Here is a 23,908-nt window from a genome sequence, read left to right on the forward strand (position 1 = left end):
AGGGCTGAAGGAGAGTCATCACTTAAGAGGTCTGCAGGGGATGCAGTACCATTGGGAAGAGTCAGGGATCCATTAGAGTAAGAAAATAAAAGGAATATTCAGCAAGGAGGTTGAGGACTGGGGGATTATTTTGCTTATGAACTCCAAATAGGGCACAGTGGAAAGATTTTAAGAGTTGGGGATGGGTGGTGGGTAACGGGACAGAAAATACTGACAACTTTAAGGAGATTAGGTGTGGGAAATGAAAGGTCATCTAGGAGTCTGGGCCTTTTGATGGCACCCTGTATAAACAGGAATAAATAATGACAGAAGTCCCAGCAGATTCTAGGCAGATGGTGGTCAGACTGTGAGTGCTGGCAGGGAAGGAAGAATGGGTGCTTGAGGTTTCCTTTTGACCACTTTTGATTAATGGGAGCAAGGACATCTCCAGCAAATCCTTACTTTTTATTAATTGACATTTCTATGACATTTGAAACTGTTGACCGGCATCATTCTTGAAACCATCCTCCCTTCTCATTTTGTTAAGTTTCTCATACTTCCTCTCTTATCATTCCTTCTCTTCCATTGGCTCTTTTCTTCTGCTAACTCTTAATATTCTGTGGTTCAGTCCTGCTTTTCTTTTGACTCTACACACAACCTCATGCTCCCTGGTTAGGTTCATCTATACACATAGTTTTAGCCACTGCCTATATTCAGCTTCCTAATGGACATCCTCCTCTAGACAAGCAGTGGGTACTTCCATGACAAACATCTCCAAGAACTAAACAATATCTCTTTGCCTAAACCACCCATTCCTTCTGTATTTCCTCTCTAGTATAAAAGGATAATGGGATGTTTTCTCCGATCTTAAAATTTGGCTCTAGTGAAACCCCCAAAGCTGAGAACTACAAATGATAAACTCCCCTACACTCTAAAAAGAACAAAACATCCACGCCAGAGTTGCTAAAAGACAGCATCTCTATCATCCACCTCCCACCTATTGAAAATGAAACAAAACAAAACAAGATTAGAAAGAGAAGTGAATTCATAAACATAGAGAATGCTAGGGCTTTACAACCTTAGTGAGAACAAAGGCAGGGGTTCTCCAAGAAAACCTCTGGGACAGACTGGGTGATAACTACAAGAAGGGAAATTGACATCTGAATCTTTGGCTGGCAACATACTGAGATAAAGAAACTCTTAAAAGCCCAGGAGAACCTGATGTATCCCCAGGAGTTTAGGCCATATGTGAACACAGAAACTGGTCCCAGCCTGGAGCATTCTGAAAGCAAGAGGTTGGATGGAGCTTCAAAATGGCAGAGCAAGGACTCAGAGGACAGCAGTTAGATGAGCTACATTTCTACCACTGGGTTCTATAGGTTTCCCATTAGCCAAATACAACAGATGCTGCAGAAGAGCTAAAGCATCTCAGTAGGTCAAAGACATGTGCCTTCTTGAGGAAGGAGACTCAGCAGTAACAGGCTATAGGTAGACTACAGGAGGGAAGAGATAGTTAGAGGCCTGCCAACGGTAGCTGGAGTGTGCACCATAAAAGGGACCTGGGCAATGTGGGCATACCACAGAGGCCTCCAAAAACCGTCCTAAATGCACAACTCTAAAAGGCCACACTTGGACACCTGCCACACAGAGGACATTGGCAGTTGGATTACAACAGTCCCAGTCACATAAAACTTTGTCCCTTTTCTTCTAATTTTCCTTCCAATCAGAAGCCAAAAGCAGAAAGAGGGAAGAAGTAGAAGAGTGAAGAAACAGATAATACTCCTCTACTGCATGGTCCCTGAGTCATAATTAGGTCCGAGTTACATCCATTCAACTAGATGTAAGGTTTGGAGTAGACTTTTCATACCTTTGAATTTAATCATCAAAATAAGGCTTGTTCTTATAGTAAAAACGACGTCTTGTCAAGAGCCAGGGAAGGAAGATTCAACATGACATGGCTAAAGTCAAGGATAAGAGAAAAATAAAGCTAGTTCTTATTTGTATGCCATCAGATATAGCCCACATACCAGCCCACAGTGCCACCACTACTGTGTTCTTCAGGTTAGGAGTCTAGGAGTCATCCCTTAGGTTCTCCCCTCCCTATACCCTGACATCCAGTCATTATGTCTTACACCTCTTTCAACTCATCTCTTCTTCCTAGCCCCTTAGCTACTAGTCTAGCTCAAATGTGAAGTACTAAAATACTCTAATTTAGTGATTCTCTACCCTGGCCTACACTTTTAAATACTAAATCTAATACTTAGACCCCAGCCTAGAGACTGATTTAAGTGGGATCAGGTGGAGGTCAGCCATGAGTTTTTTTCGAGAGGTCTCCAGGTGCTTCCAAAGTGTAGCCAAGGTTGAGAATAACTAAGCTAACTGGTCTCTTCCAGAAAGCAGGCTTATCTTCCTCCAAACTATCTTTCATTATGCTACAGAGTCATCTTTTTTGAAATGCAAATCTCATAGTATCCTAGAGCAGTTGTTTTTAATCTAGGCTACTCACTTGAATCACTTAGCGTTAAAAAAATCCTGATACCAAGCCAAACTCCAGACCAATTAAAACAGAGTCTTCGGGGATAAGAACCAGGCATTGGTATTTATTAGAGCTCCCCAGGTGATTCCAATGTGCAGACAAGGTTGAGAACCACTGTCCTAGAAGCAATGGGAAGTCGCAGAAAGTCTTTAAGAACAATAAAATCCAAACTCCCCTGAGGGTAACGAAACCTTCCATCTAACTTTAGCACCCTCGGCTCTCACACTACCAAAGCAAGGTAGCTCCCTACACTACCCTTTTACACGGGGCCACGCTTTTACACTTTTGTGTAAAGTATTATCTCAATTTGGAAAGCTCCTATGCCCACCCATAGCTAAGGCCCAAACCCCCTTTAAGGTTAAGACCTTTCAGGAATAGCATCCTTTGTATACACCTCCTCTGACAGACACAACAGGGCTCTTCAATCCACCTGTGACCGTCATGATTCTGTAGGGCAATTCTTAATGTTTAACTCTAACTTCCCTACTGAACTACCTGAAATTTAAAACTTATCTTATTCATGCTTTTATCCCCAGTGCCTATCACGATGCAGAGCACATAGTGAGCACTCAAATATCTGTTGAATTCATTCCATTTAAGTAGATAATTATCTGTATTCTCATGCAGGTAGAATCCCATTTTAATAAACTGTAACAGACATCATATTTATACACTATAGTCAAGTCTCATTAAAACAGAAACCAACAGTTAGACTTTTTAAAAATGTAAGGCAAACGTTTAATGTTTGTTCTACTCATGAATAGTAGCAAATTAAGGAAAAAGGCAGGTACGAAGGGCAGTGTGTTTCCAGAATCGCAAGGGTGGCACCTTACAGAATAATGATGCTTGGCTTTCCACCCGAGTATGTCCTTTAAAACATACTTGTTCCAAAATGTTATGCTGGTATAATGATATCTGTATGTTTTAGGAAAGTGAGCTAAGACTACTTAACTTGACCTAAAATGATAGGTATTTTGCCCCCTTAAAAAGAAAACAAATTATGACAAGCTTTCAGATGCTCTGAATGAGTTGTGTTAAGCCTAAAAAACCCGAATAATATGATCACCAGCATTCGATGGCAATTTCTAGTACTCTGGGTACTCTGTTACTCAGCAAAAGCTCAGCTCTCCATAAAATCAAGGACAGCTTAAGCATAAGACACTGAATATTTTATTTTTTAAAAAGTTACATTTAACATTTTATATTTACAGAGTCACTATATATGTGACTGACCCAAAGACAATAATTTTGCACAAGTATTAACTGAAGAGGAACCAAACACCTACATAATGCACCTCGTTCAGAAGATTTATGTCGTACCCACATTCACAAGGGCCATTAAAGTAATCTTAGCATGCAAAATGATAACTGTGTAACTATGCGTTCAGGGTAAGTTTTTTATCTGTCGTACATCCTTGATTACTAAATTAATCTGATATTCACCAAATACCTATTAACTCTTTGGGAATATATTAAAACTGAAGTATCTGAAGTGACTAGTAAGAAAATAAAGTCATTAACCACAATACCTGGCCTTTGTGGCTAATTTTTTTTTTTTTACCTTATTTGGCGATTTCAAAGGTGAGATGGCTATTTTATTTGGTGTCTGTGTTGTAGAATTTAAAGTTGATCCAATAACACCACTTTCAGATATTGTTATGGTCTTTGATGGAGTCCCGGGAGTAGACTGTGAAAGAACCCTACCTGCAAATGAGAGGCAGCATATCAGTTTGACTCTTTTCAATAATCGTATAAAAATGTATTTGATGATGATTTATACCCACAAGGACTGTAGTATATATATTTCAATATTTCATACGCAGCTACTTATGAACTGAAACACTTAAGTAGGTCTAATGAACTATGGTGAACCTAAGCAGAAGGAAACAAAACAATGCTTCTTAGTAACACTTAGTATCTTAATACCACCTTATGAAAGTCCACAAAAACACTTCTGCTCACATTCTCATCACTACTGCTTTGTGTTTTGTCTGTTTTTTTCGCTCGGCTTGTGGGATCTTAGTTTCCTAACCAGGGACTCAACCCGAGCCCTCGGCAGTGAAAGTGCCGAGTCCTAACCATTGGACTGCCAGGGAATTCCCTCATCTATACCGTTAGGTTATATCTATAAGAAAATAGGCTCAGGACAACTAAGGAACAAGTCCTGTGTAACACAACTCCTCAAAGTTAGGACTTGAATCCAAGTCTTCAAACTTCAGTCTCTGTTCTCTACTATACCTCAGCTTCTTCTCTTTGAACTGAAACCATTCAGGATACAATTTAAGTCCACATCTATAAAACAGATAGTCACTGAACTAACCTGAACACTGGTTTAATACTGTCTCATTTTAGTCTGCCAAAAGGGAACAAAAAAAAAAAAAATTCTTCTAGCTGTCCTGGCCAGATTCCAACAAGAATGCTGTGTTCCCTTCTGGAAATATCCTTCAGGAACAACACAGAAAAACTATAGTGTGTCTGGATGGATTACGGAATTGGAAATCATATCACAAGGAGTTGAAATATTAGGAATTTTTGTCCTAGGCGAGAGAGGAATACAAAGACATGACACAGCTCCAAATTCCTGAAAGACTGTATGATGCTGCCATTCAGCATTCTGGCGCCGACCTCCTCCCCTTCCATTCTGGGCACACGGCAGGACTGCCCTTCCTACCCGTCCCTACAGCTCCCTGTGGTTAGATTAGGGCCATATGACTAGTTCTGACCAACAAATTATGAGTAGAAGTGATGTGGGTCATTTCTGGGTCAGAACATTTACTGCCTATGCAAGGCCTTCCAAAGCTCTCTTTTCCTCACCGCATCTGAGATGGTGGCTCCTTCATCAGCCAGGGTCCTTGAGTGACCATGATGAGAAGAGCCCCCTTTCTAACCCACAGTAGACATGTAGATAACCATGAATACAAAATAAAATTTGTGTTTTCTTAAACTTCTGTGATTTAAAGACTGTTTATTATTTATGGCAGAGAACCAAGACTGTCCTGATTGATCCACGCTGTCAAGTTGAAGGATTAGAACCACTCTGTATCCATCAGATGCACACACTAATATACAGAAACAGAAAATTTTCAGTTAAGCAGTAAGAAAGAACTTCTAACAAAAATTTCCAATTGAAACGACTGTTTCTATATAAGTGAGTTTCTACTCACTGAAGGTGTTCAAAACAGATGCTGGATAATCAAATCCACTGGCTGAAGAGGAACTCCAAGCACTCAAGAAATAGAGAAGGTAGATAACTAAATTATCTCTAAAATCCCTTTAGATGCTATGATTTAACTTGCAGATACAGTTAGAGATGAAAGAGAAAGGGAGAGAGGAAGAGAAAAAGGGAAAAAGAGAAAAAAAAGAAGGGTCTTACACTTCAAACAAAAATAGAAAACTAGCATGTACGAGTTTCAGGGCTGTTTTTTTTTCTAATAACAATGTGACAGTGTATGTATTTTTTTTAAAAGCTGAATCAAGTTTTGTCTGACACATGAATTTTTAAAATATTTTAAATATATTTTTTCAATTTTAGTACATGATTACATTTTATATTATTGACATATTCCTTAATGAATTTCAGTTGAGAGTTTTGCTAGGGTTTTTTTTAGGCTGAATTACATCATAACTAAGTAAGTCAATTCTATATAAACTAAATGAATCTATATCAAATATTTTTAGAAGGGCACCCTCAAATGTGGAGCCTGCCTGAAGTAGCATGTTTATCTGTTCTGGTTTCCAAAACTAAAACCTCTGAGATAAGCCTAAAGCCCCAACAATCATTATTTTAAGAAAAGAAACTACCAATAAAGATACATTTTCATAAAATGATCATCATTTACAGTTATTACTATAATTTCTTATTTGTTAAGCATTACATACATTTCAGAAAACATACATATAAAAATCCTCTATTCCTGAGGATAACTGATCCCAGAAAAAGGCCAGTTAAAGTGAATTACATTTAAAACAAGGACAAAAATTTCACTGTAAATAACAACAAAAAAACCCCTAAAACTAAAACTTTTTTTGCTTATATTTAAGAAAAATTCAGTTTATAATTACAACTATACTATCTCTTAGAATGAACTGTTTAATTTGAGGGGGAGAGGATTCTTCTGAAAATTAGTAATGACAGCACAATGATAGACTGTTTGATGGGCGCAACAGGATGATACAGAAGATTATTTCTGCCAAAATATTTTAGGATTTCATCAATTTTCCCAAGAACCCTCTATATCCTTTAAAATTCAAATTATTCTTTTTTGAAGGGCCACTTGTTTTTCATACAGATAGCATTTCTCCTGATTAATCTCCAAATTGCTGTTTATCCTTGGCTCTGCAGACAGATTCAAGAAAGTATACAAGTTATACAATTTCACCTTGAAATCAATTTGCAAAGCATTTTACACTCTACTGTCAGGTATTCTCCAAGAATCAAAAGAGACATAAGCAAAAAGCTACAGATGGGACAGGCTGGGGGCAGAGAGCTAGCTTATCTGAGCCAGGACTAATTCTATAAGAGATTAATTCATTAGTGAATATTTTCACATCGATGGAGTTTGCTCTGCTATAGCAGCAACCTTGTACCTTGGGAGCTCTGATAATGAGGATCTAATAATGAGGACCCCTGTACCTCATTTAACCATCTCAAAAGTCATGTGAAGTGGTTGGTATCAACATTTTACAGAAAGGAGTAAGATGAACAGAAAATATATTTACCCAAGATCACAGAGAAAATGAACAGAAGACCCAAAACTAAAACCCAAGTCTCCTAACAGCTCCTCCCATACACCACACTGCCTCCGTGATATACATATTCACTCAACAATACACATTCACTGAACCACATCTATGTGCTAGAAACTGTGCTAGGTATCGGAGAGTCATAAAAGCCAGTCATAAAAGGACAAATACTGTACGATTCCACTTATACGAGATACATGGAAAAGTCAAACTGATAGAGACAGTCTCTGCTAGGGGCTGGGGGAAGGAAGGAATTGGGAAGTTATTGTTTAATGCGTACAAAGATTGAGTTTTACAATGTGAAAAAAGTTCTAGAGACGGACAGTGGTGATGGTTGCACAATAACGTGAATGTACTTAATGCCACCAGTGGTTAAAATGGTCAACTTTATGTTATGTGTATTTATCATAATTTTTTAAAAAATAATTAATCTTTAAAAACTAGATGGCAAACAAAATCCAAAATTACTATTAAGAAAAATTTTAAGTGTAATAGGGGAGACAGACAATAGGGGAGACAGACAGACAAGGAAACCAAGTATTACAATATACCATGACTAATGGAAACATTAAAAGCCAGTGTGAAATTTAACAGAAGTCTGATTAAAGTTAAGTATTTGGTAGGTATAACCAAGTTTTATGGAAATATATAGGAGATGGTCAGAGAAAAGAGAACCTAACTAAACCTAGGGATCAAAAACTTCCAAGACAGGTGGAGATAATCCAAAGATAAAATGGATGAGTCAGCCGTAAGGAAAGCAAAAAAAGTCATTTCAGGTAAAAGCAACAGTGCCAAGGGCCTAAGTTCTGAGAGAACACGGGCCATTTGGTGATCTCTTGAAATAAGTTACATCAGTAGGTCTGGAGCTAATACGAAGTGAAAATGAAAAAGGTATATGTTATATAATAAATGACTTTAATGCTAAGAAAGCTCTGGCATTTGAACTTATTCCTGAAGGATTAAGGCCAAGAAATGGATGTGGCCAAGAAAATTTAAGCAAGGGTGTGACAAGATCATATTTGCATTTTAGAAAAATTGATTTTATACAAACACTAAGTTCATCTTGATTAAAAGACAGAAAAAGATATCCATCTTCCATGAAAAGCCCAAAGGTCATTAAAAAGCAGTCTAAATGTAATTTGAAAGATCCTTAGCTATAATATAAAGATAATGGAACCTCCTTGTGATAAGATAATTCAGCAGGAGAGCTACTTTGGTGGTTTAAAATTTGGCTTACGTGAATTTAAAAAGCTACAAACTACTAGTTAACAGTAGAAATTATCCCTCCGAACTGAACTTAATGCCAACAATTCTAGTGAAATTTAATAGAAGTCTATCTCTATGCATTTTGGGAGGGCTAATAAGTCTGTCTGTAATTAAAAGGTGAAGCTATGATTAGTGTGCAACACACTGTAAATCACCCAAAGACCCAGCAATGACATCCATTAGAGTCAAATGTAAGAGGTGAAACCTTGACATTACCAAATATTCACTCAGACACTTCTGCAAAACCACAATTCTTTAGCATACAGCTCCCCTTCGCCCCTACATAATTAAAAGTTTTAAGGGACTCTCTCAAACTCAAAAGCAGTAGAGAACATGGCACTGAGACACCCCTCCTCATTAACCACCTCTACTCACCCAACCTCCTAAGGGTCTGGTGGTCCCTTTACCATCAACATATCCAAGCCTTCCTCACTTTCAGCCAGCTAGAGCCCACTTCCTGAAGCAGCTCGAAATCCAAACCCTTTCCAGTTTTTCCTCTGGGGCCACACCTATCTCCCATGACAACCCTCTAGATACGAGCATCCTATACCATCCCAAATCTCTACTGAAGGCCAAAAGAAAAAGAGAACATTCACTCATCCAACACTGCCCTCAAACTACAATCTCCCCATGCCTTCTCTCACTTGCTAAACAGAGAAGCCTCCCTATATAATTCAAAGCCTAGGAAAATGATCATTTCACTGCCACTGACTTCAGCGTTGCCTACTGCTATACTGTCTGTAAATTTATCAAAGACAGTAGGAGGCGGTTTTAATACATATCCCAGGGATGGTTAATTAACATTTGAAGTACCTTCATCAAGAATACACACTAGAAATGGGTAATTAGCATTTGAAAGTCTCTAGTCAGTCTACCACCCAGAGGTGCTTCCATAAGCTATTAGAACAATGGAAATTTAAAATGAGCTCCTAAATGGTGAAAGGAGTAATGTTAGTATAGCTCTGAATTAAAGACCAGTCACCACAGCTGTGTGATTTTCTCCAGAAGTACTGAGGTGCTTGCCAGGCAAGAAGAAATAAGAGAGCTGGGCTTAACCAAGCCATTATAGAAAGAGGGAGTGAAAAGAGAATCAATGGTGTTTTCAGGGAGCAATAATGACGTGTCATGAACTCCATTCTGAGTAGGGAAGAATTTGAGGACTGGAAAGGGATTATTAATGAGAAAGTGGAAGAGTTAATGGATCAGAGATTTCAAAGTGAAAGAATTACTAGATTGGAAGTACAAAGGCAGATCAACTAGAATAATAAAGAGTGAAATACTCAAAGTCAAGATTTCTGAGGTGTTATTAGTGATGACATATCTTAAAAGTATATAATAAAAGAGAACTGGGCCACTCTAAGGAATTTGCTGGTAAAAGTAATATAACTAAAATTCTGTTCTCACTTAAGTAATTATTATCATTGTGATTATTTTCTGTTTCATAGAGAACTGCATACAGAGAATATTAAAATACGGAAACCAAAAATTCAAACAGAAACCATGAAATACTATACTCTCATATATATTACTTTAAACCTAATAGACTTATTAGCATGTGCTCTACAGACAAATTGCCTGGATTCAAATTCCAACTTGGCCATTTACTAGCTGAGTGCCTCTGTTTCCACACTGGCAAAATGGGGATGTTATTAGTACCTACCCCATAGGATTGCCAGAGGATTATATATGTCACTCTATGTAAAGAGCTAAGAATAGCGTGGAGGCCACAGCAAACACTATGTAAATGTTAGCTAGTATTATCAGAGTCTGAGACTTCACTACTTTCAAGGTATACCAAAAACGAAAGAGGCTAAAGTAATGGACTGATTTTGAGATAAGGCATTTTGCTTGAAGGACACATTTAATAGGTGTAACATTTCTTACTAACCAGTTTGATTTACAGTAATAAGCACTAAAACATTTCAAGGTAGTAGAACGGCCTTTTTTAAACCTAAAAGGAAGGTAAATATTTAGCTAAACAAACTATAAAGAAATATAACCTGCAATGACTGGTGGTGATACTTGAGTTGTCTGTCCTGTAACTGCTTTACTATTAATTGGTTTTGCAAAGATCAGCTTCGTGATTACTGGACCAGAGGTTGGTGTTCGAGGTTTCTTCGCAATCTGAAATATATAAATAACTATAAAGACCATTGTTTCTATAAAACACCGATTCAATCAAAATTAGACAAGATTGATATACAGAAGTACATGTGAAACCAGCTCATTTAACAAAACATATCTAAGTACTGACGTTAAAAACATTTAAAATGCAGCCATTCATCAAAATACTAATATGATCACATCCTTAAGCCATTATACAATAATACCTTTGGATTTTATTGCAAATCCTTATTTTAGTCTCTGGGACATATGCATAAAATGAAAAACAAATTAATTTGTAAAAATAATGTTTAATGTTCAATAGTAATGTTTAAAATAACCATTTAATAATAATAATGAAACACAAATATGGCACAGCATATCCTTTTCCAAATAACTAATTATTCAATAACAAAAAGATGGAGTAGAGTACGTTAAGAAAGCAGAGTGCAAATGATAAATATAATTTCATTGGCCCCTGGAAGCAAAATATAAATATAAATACACATAATCATAAGGCTCATGATTATATCTTCAACTTTAGATCTATATATCAGGGGCAGATAAATAAGGAACTGCACAAGTTAACACCCTAGGATACAAAGAGACATGTTGGGCAAAACAAAGACTATTCTAAAGGTGAAGCCTCTGAAATATTATTTACTAAAATACAGTTTTCTAGACTATAAATTGTTTGAAGGGAGGGTCTATGTTTTATTCATCTCTGCTTTTACGTTATACACGGTACACTGTTGCCCTAAACTAATATTCTCCACAAATCAAGGAAGGAAGAGTTACCAATGTTCTTATACTGAAATTGCAATGTATGCAAGGCACAGCTTTTTCCAAAAGTCAGAAGCAGAAGTTTAGCAATGATAAAAAATCATAGCCTTTAGCAATAATAAAAATCATAGACTTTCAGAGCAGGAAGGACATTAAATACTAATTTTATCTTTGGCAGATTGAAAATTGAGGCCCTGAAAGTACTATTATTGGAAATAATAACTCAAAATGAACAAACATGACCAACTTAAACGACAAAACATACCAGAAGCTGTAACTGATTACAGAACTAAGTAAATATCAGCTTTGTGCTCAAACTATAAATTAAACTTAATAACATATTTTCTTACCCTTAGAATATATTACTTTCTTACACTCAGAACATATTACTGACAAAACAAAATGTAAAGGAAATACAAATCACCTTTTAAAAAAACGAACCAAAGAGATTCCCTACTATATTAAAAAATATCCAGCTTGTAAAACTCTGATATACCCAAATAAATCCATAATTTTACTTTTAAAAACTGATGCAATTTGGGAGACACACAGAGAAAATACTTCCCAAGTGTATTTACAGGCCTAAAACTCTAAAATAAGTTAGAATATGTTGTCTATTGACTTAGTATTAAGAATCTCAAGAGGTAGAGGTATCGATATTCTTGGAAATCTGTGTCTCAAAATAGATAATCTTAGCTATAGAGTATGGGAACTTAAAGTATTTCCCCATTTTTAACTGATTTTCACAATCATAAAACTATATGAATACTTACCAACCAGGAACAAAAATGTAAACAATACGACCAAAAGCACATTAATTATTCAAATGAACAATCTCAACTTGTCCTTGTGGTTTTGTTTCTTTAGTGTAGCATTGCTGAAAATAAGGATTTCCAGCTCTGTAAAGGAACCAGGCTTTTTGCATTATGAATTCTAAACTACCCTAGAACAAATTCACTTTATTAAATAAAACAGAGCATAAAGGATCTTTTTTTTTTTTTTTTTTTTTTTTTTGCGGTACGCGGGCCTCTCACTGTTGTGGCCTCTCCCATTGCGGAGCACAGGCTCCGGACGCGCAGGCTCAGCGGCCGTGGCTCACGGGCCCAGTCGCTCCGCGGCATGTGGGATCTTCCTGGACCAGGGCACAAACCCGTGTCCCCTGCATCGGCAGGCGTACCCTCAACCACTGCGCCACCAGGGAAGCCCAAAAGATCATTTTTTAACAAATGTATCTAATTAGCAGATTACGACAAAAATGAATCAAAGAAGGAAATTTATAAATAAGACTGCCAAAGATATGATCAAATAATACATGCAGGTAATTTTGGGCACTGTGTTATACAGATTCAGGAACTAATAAGGAGTTATGCTGTTCCATATGGCTAATTATCTATTATTCTTAAATACTATGCACACGAAACACAGGAAAGTGTTTATGTATCTGTAACTAAGTGTAACTATACCTCTTTGTTACTGCCTCTGGCCTCAACTGTCACCTCTGGAGATGGGTCTCCTTCTTCCACCCTTTCCTATTGTCCACACCTAATAAGTTTCAATACTCTGATTAAACTTAAGACAATGCTGAGAATCATCTGGGAAAAAAATCAGGGGATCATACATGTAAAAGTAAACCAAATATTCTGTTGCCTAAAATGGATACAGATAGATGTGTAGCTTTTTGTTTGTTTTTTCTGTGCTTCAGTGCTTCAGAGCTTTATAGGCTACTCTTGAGTTGAAGATTTGAGTTGCCTAAAAATAACTGGACAAGTAGAACAATATTCTAAATGGGGTTTCTTTTGGTTTTGTTCTTAAATAGAAGTTCTTTTTAAATAAATAGAATCAGATTTTATAAAAGTAAGGACAAGAAGAGAAGTTATAAGAATTAGACCCCAGTCTTTGTTTTTATTGTTGGTACTTAGGGGATTACAGTAGAAAACTAGTGGATACAAGTAAACTGGTCTTACAAATAGTATGTATACATTGCTCTTGTAAATGAAAAAAAAAATGACATTCTGATTTACATTTTCAGTATCTTGCGAACATGGTTATGATCCATATCCCCAAAGCCAGATAAACTCTGGTAAACCAATAAAAACAAGTTTTAAAACTGATTAAAAAACAAGCTGAAGACAAGGTGCTTGATGGTGATAGGATATCTCATTCAAGAGATCCTCACCAAAAAAAGTAAAAGGAAGTCAGAATTAAGTGAGAGATGATAATGAACAAGAAAGAGCACTAAATGTTTAATAGTGGCAGAAGGGACATGGACAAATTATAAAGTTTGAGAAATCTTATGAAGTTCTTAAATAAAATGCCTGTGAAAAATAAGTTTCTAACTTTTTTGCCAACATAATAACCAAAACATTATTTCTAATATCAGCTGAGAGTGGACAGTTCCCCAAACCTTCCTCCTTCCTTATACACCTGCTTTATTTCTCTAACTCATGCCTTCTTTCTAAAAGCCAACTCTTTCAAACAGGAAATGCATTTGTGTTCCCTGGTCTTAAGTGGATCATTGTATTTCTAAGAGCAGTGGTGACCTAAAAAGGCCTATTGGGCATGAAAAATGGGGAACCACTTAACATATGTTCTGATAACCTTCTATCTTAGGGTCCTATTCATACTAACAATGGGTACCATTTTGAAGGATTCTCAATGTTTTGAGAACCATACCAAAGAGTTATCTTTTCTTATGTGTTTCATCACAATCAAATAGCCATCTTACAGCTAAAATCAAAAACTCAGAGAAAATAAGTAGCCTATCCAAAGTTCCACAGCTGGGAGGGCAGCAGAGAAGAGACTGAAATCCAGTTGGTCCAGTTCTAAACCTTCCATCACATGGCACTGCCTTTCTACATTGCAAACATGAGCGATGCAATGGGCAATAAATTCCAAAGAAGAGGCACACACTGGCTGGTATGCACTACTGCTGCCTTGAAGGGTTTCTCAGAGCAGCAAGTTTTCCTAGACTTTGGCCATCTGTTAGCTGAAAATATCATGTCTGAATGATTATTTGACAGCCTGACATCAACTCTGGCATCTTTATACCAGCAGAACATCCTTGTACTCAAACTACTACTGAGAATAAAATTGTTTTAAAATGAGTGAAAAGCTACAAATACACTAAATTGGAATTTAACCAAAATTAAGTTCTAAGTTCTCTGGCAGAAATTTTCAAAAGCATTAGACATATCAAACTTTACAGAAAAACCCACACAATTACTAAAAGCAACATTCAAAAGAATTCAGTAACAACTATGCATTTAATCACCCTACACACGCAACTATGAATCAATTTAATATTTAACATGCATTTTAATTAGTAAGCGCCCTTTTTTTTTTTTTTTTTTTTTTTTTTTTTTTTTTTTTTTTTTTTACCTGTACTGTTTTTAACTGTTGGGTCTGTAACACAGAGGGCTGAGTTGTAGTATTAATCAGTTGACTTCCTGGGGTCAATGCTGAGACACCAATGACAGGTTTCACCTCTGGCCTCCCTCCAATGGTAACTACTTTAATTTGCTGCGGTGGTAACTTAGCATCTCCTGACTGGGCCTGAGTTGTAACTTTCTGAGCCTGGGGTTGGCTATGGGGTAGTGCTAAAACAATTGGTGAACCAGACTTGCCCAAAGTTGTTAAAATTAACTTCTGTCCATCTGGTTTAAGGGTCTGATTGCCAAGTTTAAGATCAGATGTCTGTGATACTTTGTTTAAAATAATCTGATTGGCTGATATAGTCACAGGAGTCTGAGCACCAAGTTTTTGAAGGCCACTTGGAAAAGCTGGTTTCACTGTGGTATTACAATCTGCTTTAGTAATTGTGGTATTCACTGCCACTTGGTTAGTGTGGTTACTGTACACTGTTATTGGTTCCGTGGAAATGGGCGTGGCTGTAGAGTCACCAGTAGAATTTATGTTGACAATTTCTTCCAGTTCTGTCTCCATGGGAATTGGGGATGAAACAATAACAGCCTCAATACTATCATCATCCACTAAAGTTATACCAGTGTCCATTATCTCCTCTGGAAGCAAACTATTCACCTCAGCTGGCACCACCTCCATGATCGTTCTCCTGCTAGAAAGTTGATCAGGCACTGCAATAAAATTTGAAAAATGAATAAATTACTAGGTTTCAAAACAGATTTAAGAGAAGAAAAAAAATTATTCACGAAAAATGCAAATGACAAAACAAAAATTTTTACTGATGTATAACTGAATGAAGGACATTCCTGATGCATATTTGGGTTAAACCATTTTAACAAATCCTCAACCTTCAAGAATCTGAAATATAAGTCATATGGGACACAAAACTAAAAGCAAACATTCTCATTCGCCATGTCTCAACCCAAAAGTATACTGCATTCAGGCAACACTAAGTCACATAATTACAGGAAACTCCTTTCCAGTTCCTGCTCATAAATAAAACCTTTTAATCTTTGACATATCCGATCATCTTACTTCTTCCCAATTACGAGTTTTTTTTTTTTTTTTCCTACTGACAGACTTGAAAACTGCTGATTTGCACAAGGAAATAAAGATTTAAATATAAACAGATCTTAGAAAATATATTCAAATCTCCAGTGAGCGAGGTCCTAAAATGAGGTTACTATATCATTTATAAAAATCCATTAAGGACTCAAATTAATGTTAAAGGAGTTTCTAGAGTAATCCATCTCAGCAACTGAAGGTCAAATGGCTTATCTGGCCCAAGTTTGATCAATTTGCTTCATACTAAAGAAAGCTTTATTTGGAAAGAAGATTCTCAAATCCTCCTCAGCCATTCAAAATGTCACAAAGGGAACCATTTAAGAGGTATACAGCTAGTCCCCATAAAGAAAAAAAAATGGTAATAATAATAAAGCAGATTACGAACAAATCAGAACTGCGATGCTTTCAGCCAAAGGTCATGCAGAACTTCCAATAAAGGAGTCAGTACAATTATCTTCACATATTAAAGAATTCATCATATTTATGATGAATCTGCCCAGAGAACATCTAAGATCCATAGGAACCTAATCAGTAATTCTTTCTTTTCCCTTTTTTTAAAAAAATATAAACATGCAATACCCATTCCAAGATTAAGAGTAACAGACATGAAGAGCAAATTATAATTATTAGCATTGACAAATACTAATACTGCCAAAATTAATCTTCATTATTGAGCACTTACTATCTACCAGTGATGGCATAATTTAATCTATCCTGACAACTCTAATGTGGTATCATTATCACCCCCATTTTACAGATGAGGAAACTCAGAAAGGTTAAACTATTTGCCCAAGGTCACACAGCTAGCCAGTAAATGGTAGAGCCAGAACTCAAACCCAGGATATGTTTTATGATACAAAGTTCATAATTTTAATCACAAATTTTACTGCCTTAAATTTTTACCACTGGTATTTTTAAATTGAGAAAAAAAATAAGTCTACTCCTTTACAGTCAACCTCCTACCCAAAATCCTACTCTACACAACCACGGGTCTGTTCTATCACTTCACTAGATTAGTGTTGCCTTTTTTGCCCATTCTAGGACTTCATATAAATGGAATCATATATTACGTACTCATGACATAAAGGAATATACAGTATAAGCCTTTTCCCTCAGTAGGTTTTTTAAGATTTATCTTTATTCTTACAGTTATTAGCAGCTCAGTTCCTTTTCATTGCTGAGTAACATTCCATTGGATGAATCTACCACAAGTTGTTTATCCATTTATCTGTGGACATTTGGACTGTTTCCACTTTGGGACCATTATGAATAATACTGCTATGAACATTCAAGTTTTTTATGGATAGATATTTTCATTTCTTTTGAATAAATAACTAGAAGTGGACTTGCTAGGTCATAAGCTAAGTTTATTTTTAACTTTGCATGAAACTGCCAAACTACTTCCCAGCTCAGCTGTACCATTTTGTACACCCACCAGCGATGCATGAGGCTCCCAGCTGCTCCACATCCTCACCAACAACTGGTTTTGTCGGTCTTTTTAACTTTAGCCATTCTAGTGGGTGTGAAGTGGTATCTCATTGCGGTTTTAATTTGCAATTCCCAGATGACTAAAGACGTTGAGCATCTTTTCATATGAATGTTATCTATTTGTATATCTTCTTTTAAAAAGTGCCTGTGTTAAAGTCTTTTGCCAAATTTTTAAAATATTGGTTTTTTAATCTTCTCATTGAGTTGGATGAGTTCTTTACATATACTGTAAAACCATCAGTCACAGTAACTTGTAGCTCAGAGGAATCACTAGGGTTTCCAAAGTATGAGCACTTCTCTAGATGTGGCTCTTCCTAATCAGGAGAATCCCTTCTGGCACTTACAGAACAGGGCATTTACAGACAGGCTCGTTAAAACATCAACACCAATTATACCTTCGCAGTGGAAGCCATGATAACAGTACACAACAATAAACGGCCCCACCCACAGTGCCACATTAGGTTCCCTTCCCTACCGCAGACCTTGCCCAACCCCATCAGCTGTCTCTGAACATTCCATCCCCCATAGAACAAAGTAGGATGATGACTTGGGTGTCAGTCAGTATCCAACACAACCATAAAAGTTTGACTCCCTCTTCTCCCTGAAGTTCCCCCAGCACGTTTAGACAGATGGGTGTGGCCTCTTAGGGAGACCTCAGCCCAACCCTTATTCATCTTTCTCCTTAAAACACCTGAAGTCAAGGTGTAAGAGGAGGAGAGGTCACCCCACGGAAGGAGACAGTGGTCAGACAGTGCATTTACTTTCAGTTTGAAGCCCCCACACTTGCAGCTCAACCAAACTTCTAATGTTTTCGATCCACCCAGATCCTCATTTCTAACATCATTTTCTCAGCTTTGGGGACTCCTTGACTCAGCAGCTACAGCCCTGCCGCCCTTCTGCTAGGGCCATGGAGTTGAGTGTACAACAACCAAGGTAACCATTCAGGCTACCTCTCAGCTCAGCCCCTAAATATTCATTAAAAGGTAGAACACGCTCCTACTTCCCTTGCCTCTGCCACCCTTGCCCACCACTTTGGTGAGAGCATTCGCTGCCAGATGCCAGAGAGTCTTCCAATATCCCCTAGCCCAGCCCTCAAGGCCCTCACCCTTTCTCTTTCAAAAAGCCATGTCTCCGTCAGCACTCCATTCTTATGGCTAAAACTGTCAAGTACTGGGAGGGGGCTGAGATTTTAGACTCTCCATGCAAGCTAACAAAGTAGCCTGTCACTGTTTCGTGGATACTGGCAGACAACACAGTAGGCCTAGGTCAGAGACACAGGACTTACTACTCCAAGCACAGCAAGGAACATAAGTATCATGCGTGTATCAGTTCCCCTGTTGCCCCCAAGTCCTACAGGGCAGATGTGGAAAGGAGCCCAGGTAGACACTGTGCAGGCAGCAGGTTTGCATCACAACTGAGGGACACTGAGCTTAAGGAACCCGAATCATTTATAACCTGAAGCACACCTGCCCTTTGTCCAAAGGGAGATATTATCTTTACTATACTGGACAATAAGCAAGTCTGCCCTTTGCAACAGCAGGAGTCACTAACTATCATCCAAGGCTTTATGCTATACAAACATCCTGGAAAAAAATTGTTTAAAAGGGCTGTCACACTACTGAGCCTGCGCCCTAGAGCCTGCAAGCCACAACTACTGAAGCCCACATGCCACAACTACTGAAGCCCTCGTGCCTAGAGCCCGTGCTCTGCAACAAGAGAAGCCACCCCAGTGAGAAGCCAGCGCACCACAGTGAAGAGTAGCCCCTGCTCTCCACAACTAGAGAAAGCCGGTGCACAGCAACAAAGACCCAACGCAGCCAAAAATAAATAAATTAAAATTTTTTTTAATAAAAAAAAGTAAATAAAAGGGCTGTCACCGCCTCACTTGTAAGAAGTACAGAAACGCAAAGACCCAGGGAGAACTGTTTCCCAAAAGTATCTCTCTCTACTTATTTATTTTAGCAATGTTTTTTGTACTTCAAGTGTATAGGTCTTCTTTCTATATATATTTTGGTAAATTTACCCCTAAGTGTTTCACTTTTTTTGATGCTTTTTAAGTGGTGTTTTTTTTTCCATTTTCCAACTGTTTGTTGCTAGTATACAGAGATTCAACTGATTATTTTATATTGTCCATGTATCTAACAACGAGCTAAACTCACTAAATCTCGATGTAGAGCCCTTAGGATTTTTTTAGAAAGATAATCCATGGTGTCTGAGAATAAGATCTGTATTTCTTCCTTTCCAATCTGCATGTCTTTTGTTTCTTTTCCTTACCTTACAGCACTGGCTAGCACCTGCAGTAAAATGTTGAATAAAAGTGGTAAGAACAGACATCTTTACCTTGTTCCCAAACTTACCCTTAGCTGTAGGTTTTTCATAAATTCCCTCTATTGGGTTGAGGAAGCTAACTTATAGTACCAGTTTGTAGTTGTTTCTTTTTTCAATCATAATCATAAATGGATATCTAATCATATGTTTTTTTCTACAACTAGTGAGATAATCATATGGCTTTCCTCTTTTAGTCTGGGAGTTATATTGATTTTTTATTAAGCCAATTCTGCACTCCTGAAATAAACTCCACTCAAAATTATATAACATATTTTGTACATATTGCCAAATTCTACAGGCTAATATTTTGTTAATCAATTTTGTCTATACTCATGAGGACTACTGGTCTATAGTTTTTTTGTAGTGGCTCTCTGGGGATAATGCTAGTCTAATAAAATGAGTTGGGAGGTCTTCACTCCTCTTCAATTTTCAGGAAGAGTATGCATGGAATTGTTACAATTTCTTCCTAAAATGTTTGTTAGAATTCACCAGTAAGGCCATCTAGACATAAAGCTTTCTTGTGAGGTTTTTAACTATAAATTCAATTTCTTGAATACATGTAGGGTTATTCAGGTTATCTCTTTCTTTCTGAGTGACCTTCGATATTTGATAGTTTGTATCTTTTAAGGAATTTGTCTATTCCTCTAAGTTGCCAAATTTATTAGCATAAAGTTATACAAAATATTCTTTTATTTTAATGTCTGTAGAGATGGCAACTCTTCCATCCTCATTTTGGTAGTTTCTGCCTTTTCTCCTTTTCTTCTCTGATCAGTCTAGTTGGAGGTTTTTCAATTATATTGATCTTTTCAAGAATGATTCTGGCTTCATTGATTTTTCCCAACAGTTTGTCCATTTTTTATTTAACTATTACCTTTATCTCCTTCCTTCTGCTTTAGATTTGTTTTTTTCTAGAAACTTCTGATGGAAGCACAGATCAGGATTTGACAAATCATAGCCTACAGACCAAATTAAGCCCACGGTCTGTTTATGTATTTCTCTGCAACTAAGAATGATTTTTACATTTGTAAATAGTTGGGCGAGAGTGAGTATATGTATATGTGTGTATATATGTATATATATATATATATATACACATATACGTATATATACACATACATATATACACTGTGTGTGTTTATGTGTGTGTGTGTGTGTGTATATATATATATATATATATATATACACATATATATATATACACACTACCCTACAAAGCCTAAAATATTTGCCATCTGGCCCTTTATAGAAAAAATTTGTCAACACTTGGTTTAGATCATTGATTTTAAACCTTTGATATTTGACAGTTTGTATCTTTTAAGATATTTGTCTATTCCTCTCAGTTGCCAAATTTATTACCATAAAGATTTTAAACCTTCTTTTCTAAAATAAACATTTAATGTTAAAAATTCCCCCAATGCTGCTTAACTGCAGTCTACTAATCTCAATATATTTTTATTATCATTTGCTTCAAATGTTTTCTAATAGTCCTTGTGATTTCATCTTTGATACACAGAAAATAAAGAAGTGTGTTATTTAATTCCCAAATATTTGGGGATTTTCTACCTTTTATTATTATTGATTTCTAATTTGCTCCTATTATTGTCAGAGACTGTAATTACCATTTCCATCATGTGTAGATGGAATTTAGAGACTAGTTTAAGGCTCAGTGTATGGTGCATCTTGGTGAACACTGCACGTGCACCTGAAGAGAACATGTATTCTGTGGTCGCTGAGGGTAGCACCCTATAAAAGTCAATTAGGTCAAGTTGGTTGATAGTGTTGTTCAGATCTTCCATAGTCTTTCTTTTTCCTTTTCTATCAATTACTGAGAAAGGCTGTTAAAATTCCCAAATACGATTGTGGCTTTGTCATTTTCTCCTCTTCTATGCATTTTTGTTTCTTCATATATTTTAAAGCTCTGTTATTAGGCAGAACATGTCTTCCTATTTGTCCTATTAAAAGAGACTAGGAGCTATAGAACTAGGAGTCTCCCTTGGAAGTAGGAGTAAAGTTCAAACTTCTAACAAGAAAAGGTCTGATTCGTCTGGCCAGTCTCTAAGCAGTATGGGCTGTGCAGAGTTCAGGAGCCAGCACACCTCACAGGCCACTGAGCAGACTGTGATAACTGCTTTATGATTAGACATCCATATCTGTTTCAGTCAGGGTCACACACAGGGCATGGTGGCCTATGCTAAAAGAAACTCTCAAAAGGAGCTTGTGGGCATGGCAGGAAAGGGTTTGGCCATCTAGTTACATGAATCATCACTCTAATTTTATCCCTTAGGAATGGAAGATATGTACTAGCACATGCAACCTCATCATCTCTGTGTTGAGGACCACTCCAAGAAAAGAGAGGATCTTCACAAGCCAATGGGACTGAGGAGATTTCGTTTACCACATCTGTGTGAAAGGTTACCTTTCAAGGTATAGAGAGAAAAGAATATTGAACATACAATGCATTCTCCATGCCTCCAACATTTCTGCTCATAAAATAAAGTTCTGAAAGCCTTAGTTTTTAACTTATTTATGTTTTTTTATCAGCATTTAATTAATATGTATTGCTTCCTAACTTTGTGGAGGGAAATTAACCAAAGCCCTTGCCCAGACAGACCTCAGAAATCAACAGAAGAGTGGCATGATCACAGCTGTACTGTGGGAGGATTAACTTCATCTCAGTATTTTATTGGACTGGAGGCAGGGAAACCAGTTAGAAGGCTATTACAGTAATTAGTTCAAGACAGAGATAAATGGAGGGACAGATTTAGGGCAGTAAAAGAAATGAGTTAAATATAATATAAAAAATAATATAAGATAGAAATGATAAATGCTCTATGCTTTCACATTTTTAAATGGTTTCTTAGAGAATATTACCAGTGCTGAAACACTGTTCTTTCCCTTAGTTACAGGTAGAGGACAACCTGGTAAACAACTGTTTTCATTTTTGCACATACTAATATAAAATGGCGACAACCTATCATCATATTATAGGTGAGTAATTGGTCAGATGTTGGGACAGAAACATTTGAATGTTTAAGAATTACACTTTTGTACCTAGAGCTTACCACCAGCACTATCTGGTTAACTATACTACTTGGATTTTAGCTTTCATTTCTAAGATCAAACATCAACAACTCAAAAACTAAGTACAGAACTACATTTCTCAAACTAAGCTGGGAGCACTGAACTGTAAAACATGAGTCTTGAAGAAATTTTGAGAAGTTCATATATTCATTTCAATAATATATATTTTTTAAAAGTATATTCTGGATCACCTTGATAACCACCTCATATCTACCATCAATGGTACCAGAATTAGAGTGGGCACAGAAGGGTCTTACAAGGTAAATGATATATTTATGCCAAGTGAAAGCCAAACCACCTAACCAGTGATTTAAGGAGGAAAGCTCTGCGGCATTCAAACACAGAAAATTAGTGTAGGAGTTGAGTTATCATAGGATATACAGCATATAGAAAACTGCACACCTAGCCAAGGCCCACAATAGTATATTCACTATGCAAAGAAAGATTTCATTTCAGCAAAAGAACATCATCCATCACCCTAAATTTAATTGGTTTTACTGGCTTTATAGTTTTGTTTATATTTCATTTATAAATTTACTTTTCTTTTATACTTCCATAAAAGCAATAAGCATAAGGAATTTATATACATCTAAAAATTAAATATTTTAATAAAATAAAACTATTTAGGCCAATACTGAGGATCCACAATATTTTTTTCCCTTTAAAGGGGGATTGTATATTATTCATGCTCAATATTAACCTGGTGGAAAAAACATGGGGATTCAAATCAGAAAGATCTGCTTCCAAATCTTGACTCTCCTAGTTGCTTATCATGTAACCCTAAGCAATAATCTCTCTAAGCCCTAGTTTGTTTTTGTTTTTTTTTTTTGGTGGTACGCGGGCCTCTCACTGTTGTGGCCTCTCCCACTGTGGAGGACAGGCTCCGGACGTGCAGGCCCAGTGGCCATGGCTCACGGGCCCAGTGGCTCTGCGGGGTGTGGGATCTTCCCGGACCGGGGCATGAACCCGTGGTCCCCTGCATTGGCAGGCGGACTCTCAACCACTGCACCACCAGGGAAGCCCTAAGCCCTAGATTACTTGCAGGGTTACTGTGAAGACAGTTATGCGGTACACTAAAGCTCAAATGAAAATTCTTCTCTTCTTTCTCTATCTAAA

The 23,908-nt window shown here is 37.0% G+C and overlaps 1 protein-coding gene across 3 annotated transcripts in view; it reads right to left on the minus strand.

The window, feature by feature from the left end:
- Nucleotides 1-15,484, minus strand: part of LIN54 (lin-54 DREAM MuvB core complex component) — a gene marked incomplete at both ends in the record, with an annotated part of 60,085 nt that extends 44,601 nt beyond the window's left edge. The window contains 3 exons of one of the 3 annotated variants that reach the window (XM_079698651.1): nucleotides 4,077-4,219; nucleotides 10,525-10,648; nucleotides 14,789-15,484. In XM_079698651.1, the coding sequence (XP_079554777.1) occupies nucleotides 4,077-4,219; nucleotides 10,525-10,648; nucleotides 14,789-15,469 (948 nt within the window). The remainder of the gene's footprint in view (nucleotides 1-4,076; nucleotides 4,220-10,524; nucleotides 10,649-14,788) is intronic. The other 2 variants (XM_079698653.1, XM_079698652.1) reach the window with 2 other exon arrangements.
- Between the last annotated feature and the right edge of the window lie 8,424 nt (nucleotides 15,485-23,908).

The sequence above is a fragment of the Hyperoodon ampullatus genome (genome assembly GCF_949752795.1).
Source record: "Hyperoodon ampullatus genome assembly, chromosome: 1".
NCBI lineage: Eukaryota > Metazoa > Chordata > Mammalia > Artiodactyla > Ziphiidae > Hyperoodon > Hyperoodon ampullatus.